Source organism: Bufo gargarizans, chromosome 2, assembly GCF_014858855.1.
Source record: "Bufo gargarizans isolate SCDJY-AF-19 chromosome 2, ASM1485885v1, whole genome shotgun sequence".
In the NCBI taxonomy this organism is placed as follows: Eukaryota; Metazoa; Chordata; class Amphibia; order Anura; family Bufonidae; genus Bufo; species Bufo gargarizans.
This window is the reverse complement of record NC_058081.1, coordinates 346,759,083-346,784,397: the sequence shown is the minus strand read 5'-3', so window position 1 is coordinate 346,784,397 and position 25,315 is coordinate 346,759,083. Positions and strand designations below refer to the sequence as shown.

Below are 25,315 nucleotides of genomic sequence, written 5' to 3'. Positions count from 1 at the left end.
CTGGCTTGGATGTTTTTCTTCGTAAGAAAAGGCTTTCGTCTTGCCACTCTACCCCATAGCAAAGACATATGAAGAATATGTGAGATTGTTGTCACATGTACCACACAGCCAGTACTTGCCAGATATTTCTGCAGCTCCTTTAATGTTGCTGTAGGCCTCTTGGTAGCCTCCCAGACCAGTTTTATTCTAGTCTTTTCATCAATTCTGGAGGGACGTCCATTTCTTGGCAATGTCACTGTTGTGCCAAATTTTCTCCACTTGATGAGGTCTTCACTGTGTTCCATGGTATATCTAATGCCTTGGAAATTCTCTTGTACCCTTCTCCTGACTGATACCTTTTAACAATGAGATCCCTCTGATGCTTTGGAAGCTCTCTGTGGACCATGGCTTTTGCTGTGGGATGCGACTAAGAAAATTTCAGGAAAGACCAACTAGAGCAGCTGCACTTTATTTGGGGTTAATCAGAGGCAATTTAAATGATGTCAGGACTCCTATTTAACATGATTTTGAATGCGATTGCTTAATTCTGAACACAGCTACATCCCCAGTTATAAGGCCTCTTTCACACTTGCGTTGTCCGGATCCGGAAAAGAGCAATTTTCTACAACTGAGTTATGCAGGGTAGTACTTAGTACTATGCAGATACCGCTGACAGCACTGACTGCGAAATCTAAGAAGTTGACATGGAGAGTAGGAACCGCAACTGATGGAACAGACACAACGACTGAGTGGGTGGAATGGGAAAAAAATAAGTCAACTCAGCCATTGAATTTAGGTTTTTAGTGTTCACTGCATGGTAAAAATTACATGGGAATATTTTTTAATATTGCCATTTGTTTTATTTTATTTTTTAAAACTTCTATTTAACTTTTTTAGGCATCCTAGGGGACTTGAACCTGAAATTCAGTTTGATTGCTTTTACAATACACTGCAATACTTCTGCACTGCAGTGTGTTGTGAATTTATCGTTCTCCTGAGGTCATCACAACTACTCGGCACCCTACAATACCACTGTGTGGGTTAAACAGACAGGAATGGAGCTCTTTGATCCAGCTATCATTCTAAAACACATGGGGGACTGTTTATTATTACTGGTGCACCATATGAACAGTGGTCTTGGTCAGTCTCTCTGCTAGGGCCATTTGCACCCAGTTTATCAACAGCTCCAGAGATAATTCTGTTGATGGAAAACAAGGGCATGGCTTTAGTAAATGAGCAGTGCTGGGCGAGATTCTACAGTCATTGACCGCTTTTGATGACACGATCATGTGTGTTAGAAAAAGAGGAGGGTTCATAAAAATGATGTTTGGCCTGGATGCCATATTTTTTAATGTACAAACGCCAGAAAAATGGCATGAATACACTGACATATGGTTTAACATGCTGTGTGTTCCTTAACATGGTGCATGTCTGAGCGTCTATAGCAAACACTACTGAACAATGCCAGGTAACTGAATCGCATGCTTTACTGGAAATGGACTGACGGTAACCTCCAGTAAATGCTTACTATGATGACACAACTCCATAACTTATTTCTACATTTTCTGTTAAAATGTAACCCTTAAAAGAGACAACTAATAAAAACACTGCTTAATGGATCTTAAATATATTTTATGCCAGTTTTCTTCTTGTTCTTGGACAGAAATACAATTTAGAAGAAAATGTGCCATTTTACATTAATGTGTTTGTTCATGTGGACGATTTTTTTTTTTTTTTTTTTAAGTCCGTTCAGTACAAAGTCTACATTCATGTCACTTGTAGAGAGGGAAAAAAAAAAAAGTACACTTCTGAATGTAAATGAACTCATAACTTACAAATTTTAGAAGAGTGGTGTTCTCCCGTAGTGCTCCAATGCAGCCAGCGAACCCCAGCACAAACATCACAGCCCCGGTGACCATGAAGAGCCAGACAGGGTCAAAGCCACCCAGGTCTGTGATGGATGAGATGTTGGAAAGCACACCCTGCGGACAGTACAACCATATTGTAAGTCAGGATCAAGTAAACAATATTCAATCTTAGCACTGATCACGTTTTAATGTTAAAATGCCCTTGCTCAAACGTTAATCTCCACTTGACAGTGCAATCCACATAAAATTTAGGAATTTTGTAAAAGCTTAAAATTACTCATGTTTACTGATTGGGAGTTATGGCCAGAAATATAGGCAAGGCAAATAATTTCTGCTGGTTGCTACTGGAATCAGTCACAGACACCTTATGACAGACACATTCCTAACAGAACTAAGAAGGCTCTAGGAGACTGAACACTTCTGCACAATGGAGCAATACTGACTAGAACTCATTTTGGATCATCATCTAAAGAGGATCTGTAAGTTCTCCTGACCTGTGTATTTCAATGACATTGCGGACCGAAGGTAGACATCTGTTAACAGATTTATCTCCAGTTTTGGGTTTTATCTGTAGTTAGACTCTTACTTATGCCAAACAAAAGAAGCTAACACGGCAGAGATTGATAAGCAATATGTCATTATGACTTATGTCGCCAACCTACACAGACCAACCATGACCAACAAGTCATCCAGAAGCCAGCCATCTGAAATCAAGTCATGTTAGACTGGGTTCAAGTCTGCGTTGTAAATTCTGGCACTCCGATCGGGTATATGGCATATATGATGGCTTTCAGCTGGACAAGAACAAAAAATAAAAAAAAGATACTACAGGCAGCATTTGTTGTCAGTGTGAAAGCCAGCATATACTGGAAAGCAGCCGGATTCCCACTGGATACAATTATAGTAAATGGGGAACTGGCAGTGCATGGTGGTAGAGTGCTAGAACAGAGTGCAGGAGTTAAAAGCATATGTGTGAACACAGCCTTATGGCCAGCTTAACAGGTAATGAATGTGCATGTGATGTTGAACGAAACGTCACATGCATTAGCTGACTTGCCTTACAAAAAAAAAAAAAAAAAATGCACTGAATTCACCACACCAAAAGGAGCGCTGAAGTTTTTATCCAATTGTATTAAGGTTTAGGAACCCACAACAAAAGCACCCCAAAAACTGGAACAGAGTGCCACACCAGTTGTTCCAGTTTAAATGGGTTGTCCAGGTTCAGAGTTGAACCCGGACATACCCACATTTTCACCTAGGCAGCCCCACTAAGATGAGCATCGGAGCATTTAATGCTCTCCGTTGCCCTGTGCTGAATCACACAGGGAAAAGGCATTTTCAGGAGATCCAGTGACGTACCGGGCTCTCCATAGGGCTGCCAGGCGGAGGATTCCACCCAGCAGTGAGCCTGGTGAGGTCACCTGCACTGATGGGAGGGCTTTAGCGCTGCCCTAGCCTATAAAACGACCAGGGCAGCGGTAAAGCCTGCCCATCAAAGCTGATGACATCAAACACACCGCTTGGCGGAAGCCAGTGTGTTACTGTAAATAAAAAAAGCCCTTGCCCTGCGCGATGCGGGGCAAGGGAGTGCATGGGAGCATGAAATGCTTTAATGCTATCAGGGGGCGGGGCTACCTGGGTGAAATTCTGGGTTCAGCTCTGAACCTAGACAACTCCTTTAACACTATACATACACACACAAACCGATAAGGCTCTGTGTGCATCAATGCAGTCACTACATGGTTTCTGGGAGTGGTGATTCTCCCAGAGACTAAAGACCCTATTAGGCCACATGAATATTGAGAACTAGCATTCATAAGAATACTGGTTCCTGTTAATGTCCTGTATAATTGAGCAGCTAACCAGCCCATGATGGGCATCTTTCATTAGGATGAAAGATGCCCAGTTATCAGCAGCACATCTCTCTGTGTAATCAGGGATGAGCTGCTCAATCAACAGAACCAGGGTGGATTGGATTTAAATTAAACTGATTTAAATCACGATTTAAATCACTAGTCAGTAAGGCTTGATTTAAATCATAGTTTTCTACATAAAGACTAATTCTGGCTGGTATAACTTATAATATGCAAGTAGATGAAGATTTTTAGAATAACAACTTTTCATATTAGTTTGATTAGGTTGATTCTGTATTCATAGGTTTGTAGAAGTTAGGATTAAAGGGGTTCTGCACTTTGTTTTAACCGATGATCTATCCTCTGGATAGATCATCAGCTTCTTATCGGCAGGGGTCCGACACCCGGGACCCCCGCCGATCAGCTGTTTCAGAAGGCAGCGGCACTCCAGTAGCGCCGCAGGTTTCTCACCGTTTACCGCCGGCCCACTGACGTCATGACTGGTATCAACTAGCTTGGGCGCGGCTAAGCTCCATTCAAGTGAACAGAGCTTAGCCCCGCCCACGCTAGTTGATACTAGTCGTGACGTCAGTGGGCCAGCGGTAAACAGTGAGAAGGCCACAGCGCTACTAGAGCGCCGCTACCTTCTCAAACAGCTGATCAGCGGGGGTCCTGGGTGTCGGACCCACGCCAATCAGAAGCTGATGATCTATCCAGAGGATAGATTATAAGTTTAAACAAAGTGCAGAACCCCTTTAAGATCTTTTTCTCAACTCTGTTCATGTTATAACATTTTTGCTGTGAAGAAGAGGCATGTGATCTCTGCCGAGTCAAATTCAGTTTTGAGAACTGCTAAAGTAAACCAAGCATCTGTGATAATATCTTTTAGGCAGAAGAAACTGCCCAATAATCTTACAAAAACCTCTGGAAGAGCATGACATTCTGATTGGATTAATGGAATTTATTTACCAAAAAAAAATTCAACATATAAAGCCTTATTCTACATACCGTATTTTTCGCCGTATAAGACGCACCGGCGTATAAGACGCACCTAGGTTTTTGGGGAGGAAAATAAGAAAAAAAATATTTTGAACTAATTGTGGTCTGTGGGTGATGCACTGTTATGGGGATCTGTGGATGACGCACTGTTATGGGGGATCTGTGGATGACACTTATAGGGGATCCTCTCTGGATGGCGCTGTTATGAGGATCTGTGTATGACAGTTATGGGGGGGATCTGTGGATGACACATATATAGCATCTTATGCTATGTGTCATCCACAGATCCCCTCCATAAGTGTGGGGGTCGCATTTGCTTTTATAATGGGGGTGGGGGTCGCATCTGCATTTATAATGACAGCGGGGCCCGTGCAGTGACTGTATTCTACTACACGGGCCCCGCTTACTGTACAATCATATCCCTAATACCGTAGTTAATTGTTGTGTGCACTGCATGTAAAAGCATAATGAGCGATGATGAGCGCTATTACTTACAATTAGAAGCGCTTGCCGTTCGGAGCAGGGAGGAGGGAGGAGGCAGGAGGCAGGCCGGGAGGACGGGCGCTGGCAGTGTGAGTCATCCGTCATGCGCCCACGCCGCCTGCTTCATTCATGAAGCAGGCGGCGCAGGCGCGTGACGTATGACTCACACTGCCAGCGCCCGTCCTCCCGGCCTGCCTCCTGCCTCCTCCCTCCTCCCTGCTCCGAACGGCAAGCGCTTCTAATTGTAAGTAATAGCGCTCATCATCGCTCATTATGCTTTTACATGCAGTGCACACAACAATTAACTACGGTATTAGGGATATGATTGTACAGTAAGCGGGGCCCGTGTAGTAGAATACAGTCACTGCACGGGCCCCGCTGTCATTATAAATGCAGATGCCGCCCCCAGCCCCTCCTCCCTCACAGCTGATATACCCGCCGCACGGCATCGCGGCGGGTGTATCATTGAAAACTAAGCAAAATCGGCTACATTCGCCGTATAAGACGCACTGCTATTTCCCCCCCACTTTTGGGGGGGAAAAAGTGCGTCTTATACGGCGAAAAATACGGTAATTAAAAAACTAATCTTTAGTTCATGATGGAATAACCTTTGGATGGTAATTTTCCTCAAAAAGGATTTTATATAAAAAAATAAAAAAAACATTTTTTTATATTTTTTTTAAAAATAAAAATCATTGGTTTTTATCCACCCTGAACAGAACTGAATATGGGAGGAACGACTGCAGTAGTAATTGTTCCTACCACGTTCGGCTTGCATCGCTCTGTGTAATCAGGCTGGTGAAAACAACCACCGATGGATGTGTTATCATCCATCGGCGCTCACATGGCCCAAACATCGGTCAGTGTAAAACAGCCCTAAAAGGTGCTTTCTAGTGATGAGCGAAGCAAGCTTCGGATGTTACAGCCAGATTAATACTGTACTGAGATCAGTCTCCGTACAGTATCAGAATGCATGGGCTTCGATAATCTGAAGTCAGTTAGTTGAATAACTTCGGTAGTTGATTTTTAAAGTGGAAAACCACTTTAAAACTTGAAGCCGAACTCTGGTTCGATTCCGAGATAGCAGTTCGGTTTCACTTTAGTGGTTTTCCACCTTATAAGTCAACTAACGTCGGCTCATGGGAAACCCATACATTCTAATACTGTACAGAGACGGATCGCCATACAGTACTAATCCGAAGTTTTGAACGCAGCGACTTCGGATGTAACATACCAAGCTTGCTACGCTCATCATATGCTGTGGACCAACTGCATAAAACCACATTATGTGAAAATTGCAGTTTTACAGCAATGGGTGAACTCACCCTTATTATTCTATACAATTTCTCTGGTAATTGAATCCCTTTAATTGTAGCTGCCATAAAGAATACACACCCTGCTGTACTGGTTTCTCCAGACAACTAGAACTTATTAAAAAAAAAAAAAAGAAAACAGTATTTACATCTAATTAATGAGAATAAAATGACATACTTGAGACATTATAATGATACACAGATGTACAAGGATCATATTACTAAATTTTCTGTGTGCCCATTTCTTACACTCTGTTCCGATGAAACCATAAAAGAAGTGCGCCCTCTACAGAATCCGACATGCATTTACTTTGTCAGAATCTGCAACTTTACAACCACAAGGAGCACTGTACATGTTTTCATCTAACAATATCTTGGAAGTGTAATTGTATCACAAAACTCTGTTTTATAACCTCAATCCCCATAAGCAAGATAATGAATGTGTAATAAAGTCAAGTCCTTCAGGCTGCTCTCCCATCTTTAATGCATCGTACACAGCTTAAGACTTGTACAGTCAGAAACTGTAGCAATAAATCCCACAGAACGCCGTGTCCACAGCACGTGGCTAATGTGATGAGCTGGATGGAGGATCAATTGATGGTTCTACCACTCGCAGCCTACGTTCTATAAAACAATAAGAGGATGTGCTAAATTGCAGCTAATTTGAATCAGAAAATCCACAAACACATTTAGGGGGTTATTACATCAGGCCTCAGTCAAGGGAGGAAATATTAAATTATGATTCTTCCACAGTAAAATTTCTGAAGGTTCTTACATAAATTTTCGCTTTTGTTTTTTGCATACAGTGTGTTTGCCCAGTAGTGTTTTTTTTTTTCATGGCATTTCATACTTACCACAGACCTTCAGCTAACATCAGGAGTTGGCAGTGCAAAAAGTGCACTAAAAAAACAGAATAGCAGAAAAAACGCCAGCAAAAACCTTTGCCTGAACCCACTATAAGGCTGGGTTCAGACCTAAGCGTTTTACAGAGCGTTCTATGCGCTGTAAAACGCTCAACAGGCAAGAACCAATGATTCCCTCTGGGAATGGTTCTCATCTGAGCGTTTTACAGCGCGTACGATCGCGCTGTAAAACGCCCGACGCCCCAAGAAGTACAGGAGCTTCTTTGGGGTGTCTTGTCGCACGTTACCGTACATAGACTTCAGCGGGAACGCGCGACAATGGGCGTTCGCTTGTCTCTGTATGGTCGACTGCAAACGCCCGTACAATCGCGCATACAGAGCGTACGTTCAAGTACGCGCAGGTCTGAACCCAGCGTAAAGGGGTTACTGGCACTCGTAGGATCTAAAAATCCTTCTCCAAATTTGTTTTGTGTAATTAAAGGGAACCGGTAACCATCTAAATGCAGTGCAATCTGCCAGCAGAATGTTATTAGAGCAGGAGGAGCTGAGCAGATGGATATAGTTTTAAGGGAAAAGATTCAGTATAACATGTATTTTCTTCATTTAAATTCCTGCTCACTCTGAGCTTTGAAGACAAGGAGCCGGTCCTATCAGTACTGACAGCCTTCCCTCTAAGACTGTGTATCCAGAGATAGCGGTCAATCACTTATAGGACCACCTCCTTTACTTTAAAGGATAACTGTCACACTTAGACCCTAATTTCAATTTTCATATATGTAGTTACTAATAACATGATATTCCAGAATCAGTTACTATTAGACTGACTTACTACATATTTAATAAGATTCAGCCTTTAGCAACCAGTCTGCATAAAACTGCAATTTCACTATTCAGTTAAGATGGCCGCCACTGCCCTCACCCTGAGGCTAATCCCGCCTGCCCTCACTAGCCAGTAACAATAGCCCCGCAAAAGTGTCAGTAACCACAGCCCTCTCCCTAAAGGGTTAATCTCCTGCATCACAAAGGGGTCCTCTTACCACACGTTGCTTTCATTTATACACTGAGCAGATGGCAGATCTCCCTTCCCTGGTCTGCGCTGCTTCAACTCTGCATTCTCCAGTTCTGCTGAGTGAGGGAACGTCTGCCAAGTGCAGGGACAGGGAGAAGTGCACACAGCACAAATTCCTTTTAGGAGGGCATTTTTAGACATTTGGATCCCAGACTTCTTCTCACACTTTCGGGCCCCTAAAAAGCCAGGGCAGTATAAATACCCCACATGTGACCCCATTTTGGAAAGAAGACACCCCGAGGTATTCAATGAGGGGCCTGCGAGTTCATAGAATTTTTTTTTTTTTTTTGCATAAGTTAGCGGAAATTGATTTTTTTTTGGTTTTTTTCTCACAAAGTCTCACTTTCCGCTAACTTAGGACAAAAATTTCAATCTTTCATGGACTCAATATGCCCCTCACGGAATACCTTGGGGTGTCTTCTTTCCGAAATGGGGTCACACGTGGGGTATTTATACTGCCCTGGCTTTTTAGGGGCCCGAAAGTGTGAGAAGAAGTCTGGAAAATAAATGTCTAAAAATGTTTACGCATTTGGATTCCGTGAGGGGTACGGTGAGTTCATGTGAGATTTTATTTTTTGACACAAGTTAGTGGAATATGAGACTTTAAGAAAAAACAAACAATCAAAAAATATATATTTCCGCTAACTTGGGCCAAAAAAATGTCTGAATGGAGCCTTACAGGGGGGTTGATCAATGACAGGGGGGTGATCAATGACAGGGGGGTGATCACCCATATAGACTCCCTGATCACCCCCCTGGTAAGGCTCCATTCAGACGTCCGTATGACTTTTACGGATCCATGGATACATGGATCGGATCCGCAAAACACATGCGGACGTCTGAATGGAGCCTTACAGGGGGGTGATCAATGACAGGCGGGTGATCACCCATATACACTCCCTGATCACCCCCTGTCGATGATCACCCCCCTGTAAGGCTCCATTCAGACGTCCGCATGTGTTTTGCGGATCCGATCCATGTATCCATGGATCCGTAAAAATCATACGGACGTCTGAATGGAGCCTTACCAGGGGGGTGATCAATGACAGGGGAGTGATCACCCATATAGACTTCCTGATCACCCCCCTGTCATTGATCACCCCCCTGTCATTGATCACCCCCCTGGTAAGGCTCCATTCAGACGTCCGTATGATTTTTACAGACCCATGGATACATGGATCGGATCCGCAAAACACATGCGGACGTCCGAATGGAGCCTTACAGGGGGGTGATCAATGACAGGGGGTGATCAGGGAGTGTATATGGGTGATCACCCCCCTGTCATTGATCACCCCCCTGGTAAGGCTCCATTCAGACGTCCGTATGATTTTTACAGATCCATGGATACATGGATCGGATCCGCAAAACACATGCGGACGTCCGAATGGAGCCTTACAGGGGGGTGATCAATGACAGGGGGTGATCAGGGAGTGTATATGGGTGATCACCCTCCTGTCATTGATCACCCCCCTGTAAGGCTCCATTCAGACGTCCGTATGATTTTTACGGATCCACTGATACATGGATCGGATCCGCAAAACACATGCGGACGTCTGAATGGAGCCTTACAGGGGGGTGATCAATGACAGGGGGTGATCAGGGAGTGTATATGGGATGATCACCCCCCTGTAAGGCTCCATTCAGACGTCCGCATGTGTTTTGCGGATCCGATCCATGTATCCATGGATCCGTAAAAATCATACGGACGTCTGAATGGAGCCTTACAGGGGGGTGATCAATGACAGGGGGGTGATCAGGGAATCTATATGGGTGATCACCCCCCTGTAAGGCTCCATTCAGACGTCCGCATGTGTTTTGCGGATCCGATCCATGTATCCATGGATCCGTAAAAATCATATGGACGTCTGAATGGAGCCTTACAGGGGGGTGATCAATGACAGGGGGTGATCAGGGAATCTATATGGGTGATCACCCGCCTGTCATTGATCACCCCCCTGTAAGGCTCTATTCAGACGTCCGCATGTGTTTTGCGGATCCGATCCATGTATCCATGGATCCGTAAAAATCATACGGACGTCTGAATGGAGCCTTACAGGGGGGTGATCAATGACAGGGGGGGTGATCAGGGAGTTTATATGGGGTGATCAGGGGTTTATAAGGGGTTAATAAGTGACGGGGGGGGGGGGGGGGGGAGATGGGTGTAGTGTGGTGTTTGGTGCGACTTTACTGACCTACCTGTGTCCTCTGGTGGTCGATCCTAACAAAAGGGACCACCAGAGGACCAGGTAGTAGGTATATTAGACGCTGTTATCAAAACAGCGTCTAATATACCTGTTAGGGGTTAAAAAAAAAAATCACATCTCCAGCCTGCCAGCGAGCGATCGCCGCTGGCAGGCTGGAGATCCACTCGCTTACCTTCTGTTCCTGTGAGCGTGCGCGCATTCACAGGAAATCTCGGGTATCGCGAGATGACGCGCCGATGCGTCCAGGAGGAACAAATCAACCACCTCCCGGACGCATCGGCGCGTTAGGCGGTCGGGAGGTGGTTAAAAAAAAAAGACAGCCCCACACTAGGCTTGGTAATTTAGCAAAAAAATAAAAAAAAGGAATTTCAGGATGAACCTAAATGGAATCTAGCCTTTACAGGTAAACTTACTGTGACTTTCTCTAAACTTTTGAATGGACATGTCCAACTGTTCAATGTTTCAGTACTTGTTGCACAACTTGCTGTTCTCTAACAAGGAGCTTAATGGCAAAATTCACAACAGGTGTTTGATCCATGAATCGCCCAATAAATGTCATGGTTCAATTAGAATTGGTATTTAAACAGCCCTCATCAGTTCATATTTTAATATCATGAGACCAAGATGACACCTAACAACTGATCAATAGTACATCACCATTGGGAGGCTTCAAGCAGGATGTTCTCAGACAGAAGTGGCCACTGAGCTTAGAGTGTCACCAGCAAGTTGCAACAGAGATACAGAGACTGGAAGAGTCACAGAATAGCATAGAAGTCCTTTGGCCACATGCCACACTGATGACCACTTCATTGTGAACAATGCCTTGCTGAACCGGATGATGAATGCCACACAACTCCAGGCACATTTAAGGGAGGTGAGAGGTACCCAAGTGTCACGTCAGACCATTCAAAACCATTTCAAATCAGTGTGGCCTTTGTGCTAGAAGACCTGCAAGGTTACCTGACCACATCACCAGGCATGGGCCAGGTGTCATTGTCTTGCATGGGCCAAGGAGCATCTACGCTGGACGAGGGACCAGTGGGCCACGGTGCTGTTCACCAATGTAAATTGATTTATGCTGATCAGAAATGATGGCCACAACTATGTTGGAGACATCAAGGAGAGCGCTATGCATTAGCCACTGTTGTCACCAGACGAGTCTTTGGGTGGTGGTGGTGTTATAGTGTGGGCAGGTGTGCAGTCAATACAGAACTGCCCAACACTTTGTGAATGGTACAGTGACATGCCTTTACTACTTGAATACCATCATTAATCCAGCCATTGTGCCTCTGCATGGGCCTAATTTAATCTTCATGGACTACAATGCACTCGCACCTCGAGGTTGCATCATTAGGGAATTGCTGCTGAAGACTGGGATACCTCAAATGGAGTGGCGTGCACTTTCTCCAGACCTGAATCCCATTGAAAAACTATGGGATCAGCTGAGTCGCCGTGTAGAGGCTCGTAGCTCAGTACCCCAGAACTTCAATGGCCAGAGGACCGCCCTTAAAGATGAGTGAGATGCCATGCCTCAGCAGAAAATATGTCGACTTGTGAGCAGCACGAGAAGTCATTGTCGAGCTGTAATTGATGCTCAAGGCCACATGACAAGTTTTTGAGAGATTGACATTTTTGTGGCAGTATACCCACCACTGGTGTTGGCTTTTGTTTCAATAAATTGTTTGAGATGAGGAAATCCCTATTGCATGCTTCTACTTATATGCCCTAATTTAATGATATAATATCACTGTAGTGTGAACGTTTTACATTTTCCATAAATGTCACCCAAAGGCCAAACATCCCTAACTTTTTGTGAGTAGTGTATAATTATAGATTTAACTCTGAGACTCCAGAACAGCTAACAACAGATATCAATGGTCTGAAAAGGGAGATTTTTGTAGACCTAGAGAAAATTCTATACTTTTGACTGTCTGCAAATAACAATACAATCTGCTATTTTTCAGGGGAACCTACACAAATGAGGCTGTCACAGATTTAGCAGACCAAGAGCTTACTACACAGGAAACCAGTCAGAATGGAGCTCTATGGAGACAGAATTCCTACAGTTCTGTATCATGGACTTGTAGATAATTATAGCACCTCTGTACTGCACTATACACTATTTTTCAGAAGTAGACAATAGACATACGTTGGGTGAATTATTGACCCATGAACACCTGATACTATAGGTGCGGCACTACAGACTCGTACACTGCAGATCTATAATACAGGCATGTGTATGAGGGCTACCTGCAAGATGAACTAGAAGTTGTTATAAATAGTCCCTCTAGGACTGAATAAAGTGTATTGAAGACACCCCAAAATTTGCCCATGCTTTGCATCATACAGTGTTCAAAGTTAGTCCTCAAGGTGTTTTTAGATGACCCAATGACTACAACTTGCATTATAAGTGATAAATGCACTGCAGTCAGATAAGTTACGGTAGGAAAACTGTGGACAGCACGGAGAAGTCTATGAAAAAAAATGGAGACGATTATGTAGAAGTGTGACCCTATGAAACTATGACGTGAAAGGAGAACTTACCTTCTCTGCCCATGCCCATAAGCCAATGGCCAGGAAAGAGGCTCCCAACAACTGCAAGGAAATAATAAGATATAGAATGTTAGTCGCAGAGTACTAATGGACAAATATGAAAAAATGATATACATTTATATTCTCTTTATTCATATTCCTCAATAGAGCCCTGCCTAACAATTACAATCATACCTATTAATAAAGGAACAGGTTCCAAAATCCCCTAGTAAAAGGTTAGAGCCTGCTCATTCGGAGAATAAAGAATAGCATGGGAGAACCTGACCTTTACTGAACAAAAGGCCATAGTTCTCACACAGAACGGTATTCAGCAAGGCACAAAGAATTTACTCCCACAACACAGCTCGGAAAGCACTGTGAGGATCTTATCAGTGAGGCACATAAATGGTTAATCCCGGGGACCGAGCGCTTAGACTAGAAACTGGTCGCCAGGTCCCCTGCACTGACTCCATCAGGCCAGGCTCATGCAGTAACATTACATGTGGCTGAAAAAGGTATAAACACAGGGTCACACGTGAATGCATAGCTGCGGGCTTGCCGTCGCAGATTTTCGTGCGGCAAATCCGTAGGGTTGTACAGTACCAGCAAAGTGGATGAGAATTTAGAAATTGAAAACCTGCGGCATTGCAGTTTTATACAGCGGATTTCTCTTGCGAATTTCGCCCGTCTGGCATACAAAAGTGGCACATTTATGTGCGTGCAGCCTGTGCAAGAAATTGCAATTTTACACCACTCAACGCTTTTTTAAAGTGGGAGGAGCGTACAAGAAAACAACGTAAATTATAACTGGAATCCACCCCAGCCCGTAGCTGGTATCCAACTGATATTTTGTTAAAGGAATTGTCCGGTTCTCCCATACTGATGACAGGTCATCAATATCAGATGAGCGGGGATCTGACTTCCGGCACCCCGCAGATCAGCTGTTTGCAGAGAACGCAGCGTCTCTTCACTGCTTAGGCTACTTTCACACTAGCGTTCGGGCGGATCCGTTCTGAACGGATCCGCTCATATTAATGCAGACGGAGGCTCCGTTCAGTACGGATCCGTCTGCATTAATAACTTTAAAAAAATTCGCAAGTGCGCAAGTAGCCTGCGCGGATCCGTTCAGACTTTCAATGTAAAGTCAATGGGGGACGGATCCGCTTGAAGATTGAGTCAATTGGTGACATCTTCAAGCGGATCCGTTCCCATTGACTTACATTGTAAGTCTGGATGGATCCGCACGCCTCCGCACGGCCAGGCGGACACCCGAACGCTGCAAGCAGCGTTCAGCTGTCCGCCTGTCCGTGCGGAGGCGAGCGGAGCGGAGGCTGAACGCCGCCAGACTGATGCAGTCTGAGCGGATCCGCTCCATTCAGACTGCATCAGGGCTGGACGGCTGCGTTCGGGTCCGCTCGTGAGCTCCTTCAAACGGAGCTCACGAGCGGACCGACGAACGCTAGTGTCAAAGTAGCCTTACCTGCACACAATCGACATCGCAGCAGCCATTCAAGTGAATGGTATGGGGCAGCCATAATTACATTACGTTCTCTTCAAACAGCTGATAGGCGGGGGTGCAGGAAATCGTATCTAGCCAATCCGATACTGATGACCTATCACGAGGTCTTATATTTTTTTTCACTTATTTACTCACCTATATATCGCTGACATATTCTTCAGAGCTTTACAGACATTTTCATCAATTGCTGCCACCAGTGGAGCTCACAAACTACGTTGCCTATCGGTATGTCTACAGAGTGTGGGGGGGGAAACCCACAGAAACACGGGGAGAACATACAAACTCCCAGCAGATGTTGTCCTTGGTCGGATTCCAACCTGCTAACCACTGAGCCACCGTGCTGCCCAATAGGTCATCGGACAACCCCTTAAAAGAGGGCCTGGCACCTTTCCTGATACGTCGGTTTTAGTAACTATTTCCATGCCACAATTAACAATTCTGGATCATTTACTGTTGTGCCATTCCTCTACTACTCCTCCCAGAAGTACAAATGTGTGTTACCAGTCGGGGATATGCCTTAGAACAGCGCAATGCTGTATAGGGACACAACTGCAACTGGTAACACCCTGTTGTACCTTTATTCATAAACTTTTAGCAGGAATAAAAGAGGAACAACACAAAGTCATAAGAACAGATGCTCCAGAATTGTTATTTTATGGAGAATGCAAGTAGTTCCTAAAGGTGCGCTTTAAGATTGGTGTATGAAAGATCAGCCTTTAGTCAGTGTGGCCCCTCAGGTCACTTCAATTCATTCTTCAAAAAGGCAGGCAGCCACCATTAGCTTACGATATGTGCCATCATTTAAAAAAAAAAAAACACATGGAAAAGTAGGCTGTACCTGCAAATAGGAGGAGAAGCTTTAACGGAAAGGACACCTAAAATAAAAGTCTCTCTCATCTACCTTTACGGCACTATCTAATACAAGCCTCTATTATTTACTACACAGGCTGTCTTACTGAAGCTTTTAAAGGGGTTGATGCCATGAAAAATATTCTACATCTTTCCAAGCAGCACCTGGAGCTGAATACTTTTGTAATTGAATGTAATTAAACATTTAGTATAGCCATTGGTTCAATAAAATTGCTATTTTCTCTGTCCACCTCACTGAGGTGGTCACACACACTCAGTTTAAATCATCAACACCCACCAGCCATATCTACTGTTAGAAGCTGTGGTTGTTACAGAGAAAGAGCAACAGAGGAAAGCTTGATATACATCTAGCAGAGCAATGAATGGGGAGATCTCTGTATCCACGTGAGGTACAGGGCTGGTTCTAGCTTTGTTCGGCCTCTTTCACACGGGCATCCCGGATTTGCTCCGGATGAGTCGCGTGTGCAATGCGGGAAACTCGCGCAAGTGTGCACGCAATTTCAGTCAGTTTTGACTGTGATTTGCATTGTTCAGTTTTTATCGCACGGGTGCAATGCGGTTTGCACATGAGTGATAAAAAACTGAATGTGGTACCCAGACCCAAACCCAGACTTCTTCACTGAAGTTTCGGGTTTGGTTTAGGTGTTCTATTTATTTTATTATTTTCCCTTATAACATGGTTATAAGGGAAAATAATAGCATTCATAATACAGAATGCTTACTAAAAAGGTCAATTGAGGGGTTAAAAAACAAACAAAAAAAAATTAACACACCTTATCCACTTGATCGCGCAGCCGGCATAGTCTTCTTTCAGGACCCTCAAAAGGACATTTGATGACGTAATAATGATGATCCTTCTATCTTCATTCAGCAGGACCTGCGCTGACGTCACCACGACACCACGTGGTGAGCGCGATTATGTCAAAGGTCCTTTTGCAGGTCCTCAAAAAAGAAGAAAGAAGATGATGCCGGCTGCGCGATCAAGTGGATGAGGCGAGTTCATTTTTTTAACCCCTCCAGCCCTATTATACTAAGCATTCTGTATTAAGAATGCTATTATTTTCCCTTATAACAATGTTATAAGGGAAAATAATACAGGAAATACACTTTAATGGGTTCCGGGGTTGCTCATCCCTATCATCTCCTAGCAACCATGTGTGAAAAATGGCACTGCATCCGCACTTGCTTGCGATTTTCACGCAGCCCCATTCATTTCTATGGGGCTTGCGTTGAGTGAAAAACGCTGAATATAGAACATGCTGTGATTTTCACGCAACGCATAAGTGATGCGTGAAAACCACCGCTCATCTGCACAGTCCCATTGAAGTGAATGGGTCTGGATTCAGTGTGGGTGCATTGCGTTCACCTCACGCATTGCACCCACACGGAATTCTCGCCCATGTGAAGGGGGCCTTAGAGATTGTCATGTACTATATTAGGTCCGATTTTCATTTTTTACATCAATCATGGCATACCCCCTTTAAGTTACTTCTATCTTTATAAAGGGTATTTTCACCAATGGACACCAGTAAAGTAAGATTGTGAATGCATTGAATTACCACAGTTACAGCCTGTATTGCAGGGGTGCACAACGTTTCCTGGTTGGGGGCCACATTGCCAGACTAAACTAATGACGAGGGCCGAAATTCAAATTTAAAGGTGTATTAACAACTGAAATGTTGTACTTATGGCATATTGAACACACATTATATACCATTAATGTCTAGTTACACTTCTAGGACTCCCATCTAATGGGAGAAATACATGAAAAATACATGTGAGCAGCCACAAGACATAGGCATACATGTCTGTTACCAGATGGCTGGGGGCCGCACAGAATGGTATCAAGGGCCGCATGTGGCCCCCGGGCCGCAGGTTGTGCACCCCTGCTGTATTGTAATCCAGAGCTACATTCACAGTTCTGCAGGCTTCAGAGCTGAAATCCCCACAATTTTCTGGTGGACTAGTATAGCATTTTCAGACAGTAATCTGGAAAAACACACAGTCCATTCCTCCAAAATCCTGTCAGGCGGAATGAGCACAATGCGCAAGCTCAGCTTTGCAGCTAGCCTTACTGATAGGAAAAATGTAGTGTGACACCCCGCCCCCCCCCCCAAGTCTGAAACTGCACGCAAGCTGGATGGCGGCCAGCTTCATTACAGTAGTGATTGCTCAATACAGACATTTACAAATTTAGTTATGACTTTTTTATTTTTCCCCAATTTCCAGAAAACCCCTTTAAAAGGATTCTAAAGAAGGAGATAGGCATATGATAATATGCTCAGTTATGGCGCTTTATCTACAAGAGCTTTCCTAGGTGTTTCGAATGTTTTGTTATCTACCAAGACAAATTCGTAATGAATATGTAATACCAATACCAGCCATGAAGGATCACAGTCGTGATACTAATGTAATAAACATTGTATGCTACTACAATAGAAAAGCAACAAGGGAACAAAACGGATAATTGAGTGTTCAGTGAGGACAGCCTCGAAACGTGCACAAAAAGCAAGGTTAGACAAACATGACTTCCTCTCCACAAAGGAAACCACAGTCAAATAAATTGTGTGTACCGACTGCTTGGTGGAAAGGAAAACCTGGCAGTTTAGAAAGCACGCCACTTCCGATTCTAGTAGTAATGTATCAGAACTCAGGTTAGATGCTAGTCAGAATACCTGTAAATAATTGACATTGGTCCCAGTACAGTCACTGTAGGGAAAATCTACAATGCTCCCATTTCCTGGTATCTTAGCAGGGAATTTACTGCTTCTACAGCTGCCATTATTAATGTCGACATTTGCACCAAGCGTCTTGCACTACTACATCAGCAATATTGTACTGTGTGTCCATGTGCTAACACATTTCATCAGTATCAGCTCTTGCCTTCCCGAGTGTCCGCATCACACAACACTATACGCAATGTAGCAGCCTCTATGAGGGGGTTCTGCTGGATCATATAAACCCTAGGTGAAAACAGTGTTGGCCTCTGTTTTCCAGCCGGGTGTTGCAGGACATGGAGGAGGGGTAAAAGCAGACAAGCTACATAGACCGTTTCACACAAGCGAAAGTCTCAGGAAGAGATTTCCCACGGTGATTGAGTTGGTTACCATAGAAACAAATTTCCTCCCATTCGGTAACCACGGAGACCCCTTAGATCTCCGGCAGAAAGGTGGGTGTAGCCCCAGGCTTGTGTGCTACACCTAGAAGAACAAGTGTAGAGAACAGCTTCAGCTTACAACTAGCAGATCAACTTGTGGACATGGTGTCCATTCCAGCTCTTCAGGAACTGAACCCATTCCATAACACTTCCATAAAGCCTCATACAACTTGTGATTGGTCAGATCACTTTAAAGTGGCATTCCCTGGGATTAGGTAAACAGATAAAAACATCGAAGTGTGAACAAAGACTTAGTCCAAGTGTGGGCCGTGTTCACATATGCACGTAAGGCTCTGTAAGGAGCTTCTGTCATAGATTCCCTTAAAGGCTGCAGGCAAAAATAGAGAGTGCAACCTGATGTATTAGCTTGTCCAGCATAACCCAATGGATCCCATTAGCTTGTCCAGCATAACCCAATGGATCCCATTATAGTCAATAGGCTTCAGCAGGGACCGCTGGTGTCCATTATATAAAGGGTCCGGCAGCTCCATAATTTTTGTTGTTTTGTGACTGAGCAGAAGAATGGAATAGCACAGGAGATTTTTTACAAGACTGATTGTAAATGCATTGACGGGTCTGGTCCACCAGAGAAGGATCACCTTTCCAATTGGGCTTAGAGGGGATCCCAAGCATATAAGTGCATAGTCCACCCCATGGACAAGGTTCCACAGATCAGCACTTGAGGGCCAAAGTATAACACAGAGGTATATTATAAGTTAGAACACTATTTGTTCTGTTAAGAGAGTGTTATCATATACACTCTATGCAGTTTAATAGAAAAAGCAGACATGCATATGAAAAGAAAAATCACTTCAGTCAAATGATTTTGTCTAGTCATGTTGCCTGAACCACAAGGTAAAGTACCGCGAGAATAAAAAAAAAAAAAAAAAAAAAAAAAATAACACACACAACTACATTCTAATACTAACCACTTCTGGACCACACATTGACTATATATGTCCAGGCGGTCCACACTAAACTCTGCAAGGACATTACTCAATAAGCAATGTGTATACAGATAAGGAAGCAGTAATGCTGCTTCCTGCTCTGATCCTAGAGATCATGTGATCACCCAGGGCAGAGTATCTCCACAAGCTGCTAGGTCTTAGCAGACCCAGATCAGCTCTACAGTAAGGCTGAACAGCATTGCATAAAATTTCTGGGGGCTATATTCCTCCTTTAAATAGGGCCAATATGTCAGTCCCAGTTACAGGGGGAAAAAATGATTACCGTAAAAATTGTTATGTTAAATGCACCCAAAGGCCTGGTATAAACTTATGGAGACACAGTACTTTTAATTGCAATAAAACAAAAATGAAAAAATGTAAAAAAGAAAAAAAAAAGCAAAGGAGGCAAGTCTGCTTCTCACATTTTACTGGGTAGAAAAGAAAGAAAAAGCTACATTACAAATGACAGAAAGTCACATTAAAAAAAAGGAACAAAAATGATTTACACAACCGAATGGAAAAAGTTATTACAGCTTTCAAAGCCACATGTGAGGAGAAAAAAAAAGAAAACAAAATCAATCTGGGAGATGGAATGACCCGGCCATGAACTGGTTAAAGAGTAAATATTTCATAGTTCAACTCCAAACCCTACAAAACAAATACAGATAATGGGGAACAGACTTTTTGGTGCACTGACTCGGAGGTCACTGTCACAGTACTGGCAGGAGGCTGCATAATGTCTGGTTGAAAGCACGGCTTCGACAGGATCTTGAATAAAATAAGAAAAAAATTCCTACCTCTATCATTTAGATACCAGAATATAGCTAAGGGCCCTTTCACACTTGCGTTGTCCGGATCCGGCGTGTACTCCACTTGCCGGAATTACACGCCGGATCCGGAAAAACACAAGTGTACTGAAAGCATTTGAAGACGGAGCAGTCTTCAAAATGCGTTCAGTGTTACTATGGCACCCAGGACGCTATTAATGTCCTGGTTGCCATAGTAGGAGCGGGGGAGCGGTATACTTACAGTCCGTGTGGCTCCCGGGGCGCTCCAGAATGACATCAGAGCGCCCCGTGCGCATGGATGACGTGTTCCATGTGATCACGTGATCCATGCGCTTGGGGTGCCCTGACGTCACTCTGGAGCGCCCCGGGCAGCCATGGTAACCACTTTAGCGTCCCGACTTTAGCGTCCCGGCAGCCATGGTAACCACTCTAAAAAATCTAAACGTCGGATCCGGCAATGCGCCGAAACGACGTTTAGCTTAAGGCCGGATCCGGATCAATGCCTTTCAATGGGCATTAATTCCGGATCCGGCCTTGCGGCAAGTCTTCAGGATTTTTGGCCGGAGCAAAAAGCGCAGCATGCTGCGGTATTTTCTCCGGCCAAAAAACGTTCCGTTCCGGAACTGAAGACATCCTGATGCATCCTGAACGGATTTCTCTCCATGCAGAATGCATTAGGATAATCCTGATCAGGATTCTTCCGGCATAGAGCCCCGACGACGGAACTCTATGCCGGATCCGGACAACGCAAGTGTGAAAGGGCCCTAAACATTCTTTCATTCTATTGGGTTGACTGAGCAATACTAGAAAAAATATCACTGCATAGTTGCCAACTGTCCAAAATTTGGTAGGACTGTCCCAGGCCCAACAAAATGGACTTTCCTCGCATGGTATGCCCGATTTTACCAATTAAAATGTTGGTATGTCATTGCTTTTACTGTACTACCAGTAAAGATGCTACATATTACACAAATACAGGTGCCTACATCAAACCAGTATTATCTTCAAAAGCCATGCCAGAGGTTAAAGATCCATGGTTGAGATGAGGACAACGGCTAGTATGATAGGCTGTAGAACACGACACAAAATGAATTCAAAATCACAACTGTGCTTTAAATGTGCCAATATCATACTTACAGAATGAGGACCTGTGCAACTCAGTGCCAAGTCACACACAAAAGGTCTATGTTCTTCATAAAGATCTCTGGCAAAAGTGGTGGTCAACCTGCTTGAAAACGTTCCTTTAATATACATGGTGCACATGGACTGCGTGAGTACTTATAGGCAGTATTCAAGATGTACCATACATTAGACACATATGTGTGCATATACATTTATTCAGAGCACAGTCTGTTACATCTATGAAGGCCAGAGAAAGCAGTTTAGAAATAACATAAAATTGCGGTGTAAAGTATCAGCCTTGCCAAACAGCTGCCTGCCTTTCCGCTTCCTAAACGTTCAGCCCAGGACATGCACTTCATTCAGAGCTCCAGGGTCAGGAGCACCGGTTATCTAGCACAACAGGAATCATAACAGAGACAATGTCATTCACTGTGGTGGTGTACACATTTCTCATCACCCTGGTGTTTATACAGGACAGATCAGGATTAGCATTTCTAGGAGAACTGGCTATCTGGTTCATAAGGTCCCCATACACATTAGTGTATTAACAGCAGGCTCGCCAGATATTTTTGTGTGTGGAGAGCTCCAAACTCCTCCCAAACAGATGATGTCGGTGGAGAGAAGGATCACATAAAATTAATATCTTCTCCCAATCCTTTTGTTCTCCTGGGATATAAGCTGCAGCCAGAAGTGTCTGGCAGCAGCTTTCTTCTCTCTTCCCATTAAATACACCGTCAAGCTGAACTTATATGCTTTTTAGAACGTTGTGAGGGAGTCTAGAGAAACAGTTGTTCGGCCAATAGGCAGTGGATGCCTTTAGAATTTCTCTTGTCTAACTATACAAATTTTAACAAAAACCTGTCTCCGTGAAAATGCAGTACAATCTGCAGGCAGCACGTTATAGAGCAGGAGGAGCTGAGCAGAACATATTACAGTCTACAGGCAGCATGTTATAGGGCAGAACATACAGTCAGGTCCATAAATATTGGGACATCGACACAATTCTAACATTCTATACACCACCACAATGGATTTGAAATGAAACAAATATGTGCTTTAACTGCAGACTGTCAGCTTTAATTTCAGGGTATTTACATCCAAATAAGGTGAACGGTGTAGGAATTACAACAGTTTGCATGGTCAGGTGTGTGTTATTCCCTCATTATCCCAATTACGATGAGCAGATAAAAGGTCCAGAGTTCATTTCAGGTGTGCTATTAGCATTTAGAATCTGTTGCTGTCAACTCTCAAGATGAGATCCAAAGAGCTGTCACTATCAGTGAAGCAAGCCACCATTAGGCTGAAAAAAAAAAAAAAAACACAACAAACCCATCAGAGAAATAGCAAAAACATTAGGTGTGGCCAAAACAACTGTTTGGAACATTCTTAAAAAAAAAAAAAAAAAAAAGGAACGCACCGGTGAGCTCAGCAACACCAAAAGACCCGGAAGACCACAGAAAACAACTGTGGTGGATGACCGAAGAATTCTTTCCCTGGTGAAAAAAAACACCCTTCACAACAGTTGGCCAGATCAAGAACACTCTTCAGGAGGTAGGTGTGTGTGTGTGTGTCAAAGTCAACAATCAAGAGGAGACTTCAGAGTAAATACAGAGGGTTCACAACAAGATGTAAACCATTGGTGAGCCTCAAAACCAGGAAGGCCAGATTAGAGTTTGCCAAATGACATCTAAAAAAGCCTTTACAGTTCTGGCACAACATCCTATGGACAGAGTGATGGGAAGAGAAGAGTATGGAGAAGGAAAGGAACTGCTCATGATCCTAAGCATACCACCTCATCAGTGAAGCATGGTGGTGGTAGTGTCATGGCGTGGGCATGTATGGCTGCCAATGGAACTGGCTCTCTTGTATTTATTGATGATGTGACTGCTGACAAAAGCAACAGGATGAATTCTGAAGCGTTTCGGGCAACATTATCTGCTCATATTCAGCCAAATGCTTCAGAACTCATTGGACGGCGCTTCACAGTGAAGATGACAATGTCCCAAAGCATACTGCAAAAGCCACCTAAGAGTTTATTAAAGGGAAAGAAGTGAAGTGTTATGCAATGGCCAAGTCAATCCCCTGACCTGAATCCGATTGAGCATGCATTTCACTTGCTGAAGACAAAATGCCCCAAGAACAAGCAGGAGCTGAAGACAGTTGCAGTAGAGGCCTGGCAGAGCATCACCAGGAATGAAACCCAGCATCTGTTGATGTCTATGCGTTCCAGACTTCAGGCTGTAATTGACAGCAAAGGATTTGCAACAAAGTATTAAAAAGTGAAAGTTTGATTTATGATTATTCTATCCCATTACTTTTGTGTGAGGCACATATGTAAACTGTTGTAATTCCTACACCGTTTGCCTTATTTGGATGTAAATACCCTCAAATTAAAGATGACAGTCTGCAGTTAAAGCACATCTTGTTTGTTTAATTTCAAATCCATTGTGGTGGTGTATAGAGGCCAAAATCGTAGAATTGTGTTGATGTCCCAATATTTATGGACCTGACTATTACAATCTGATAGCAGCATGTTATAGAGCACGAGGAGCTGAGCAGAACATATTACAGTCTACAGGCAGCACATTATAGAGCAGGAGGAGCTGAGTAGAACATATTACAGTCTGCAGGCAGTATGTTATAGAGCAGAAGGAGCTGAACAGAACGTATTACAATCTGCAGGCAACACGTTAATGAGCAGGAGGAGCTGAGCAGATTGACATCTAGGTTTGGTGGGAAAAGATGCAGTAAAACCTGCAATTTATACATTGAAGGCCTCATGCACATGACCACGTATATTTTGTGGTCTGCAAACTACAAATACCATCTCTGTTGCATCCGGATTTTTTTGTGGTACCACTGACTTCAATGGGTTTGTGGTCCGTATTTTGAGGAGCAGAGTTCACTGTGGGAATTCACTCTCTCACAAGGAGTGTAACGCATTGAACATGCTCATCTGAAACTGGCCTTAGTGTGTGAGAAATCATATTTCCCTTCCTTTCACTTAGGAGCATCTACACTTGCATATTTTGCGACTGAAAATCAGATCCATTCATCTAAATAGGGTTTGCAGAAAAATCCATGTGCTTTCTGGAATAGGAACCCCTTTGATAAATTTCTACAACAAAAATGCCACGTGATGGCACCCTTAGGCCAGTTTTAGATGGCCACATAATCAGGACCCCCAACCCAAGGTCTTACTGAACACCATAGGGTTCGTCCAAGTTATGCCGTTGGGACCGAAAGGCGTTCTGCACTTTTGAGAGAAACACAGCCTAATGCAGTTACGTATAAAAAGAAGAGACACACGCACATACATGTGTAGCAGAACATCAGTGTTTCCATAGATGAACTTGTCATTACTGAGGTTAAGGGAGAGGGCGGAGGTATGCACATGGCCTTTCTCTGCGCTTGTTACAGGCAATGGGGCCTCAGGAAACAAATTCCATTGACTTCATCACTCCAGTAGACAGTACAGGTGTTCGATGAAGAAAGGCTCCTGCTCTCCAGTGATGATTTGTGTGAAATAGATCCAATGGCCTGCAGCAGGTATCTCACTTTACGGTTATGTTACAGTAGGGTTTGGAGAAGAATTGTCAGATCCCAATCCGGTTTCTTTCCCCTGTTATGTGATTTTCAACTGTACGTGGTTCTCAGTAAGGGCACTTTCACACTAGCGTTATTCTTTTCAGGCCTAGAGTTCCGTCCTAGGGGCTCAATACCGGAAAAGAACTGATCAGTTTTATCCT

At 43.7% G+C, this 25,315-nt stretch overlaps 1 protein-coding gene across 1 annotated transcript in view; it reads right to left on the bottom strand.

Annotated features, from left to right (window-relative positions):
* TSPAN17 (tetraspanin 17) overlaps window positions 1–25,315 on the bottom strand; it is an 80,746-nt gene that overhangs the window by 26,852 nt on the left and 28,579 nt on the right. Inside the window, exons 2-3 of the mRNA XM_044280696.1 lie at window positions 13,176–13,226; window positions 1,815–1,961 (exon numbers count right to left, since the gene is read on the bottom strand). Of these exons, the coding sequence (XP_044136631.1) occupies window positions 1,815–1,961; window positions 13,176–13,226 (198 nt within the window). The remainder of the gene's footprint in view (window positions 1–1,814; window positions 1,962–13,175; window positions 13,227–25,315) is intronic.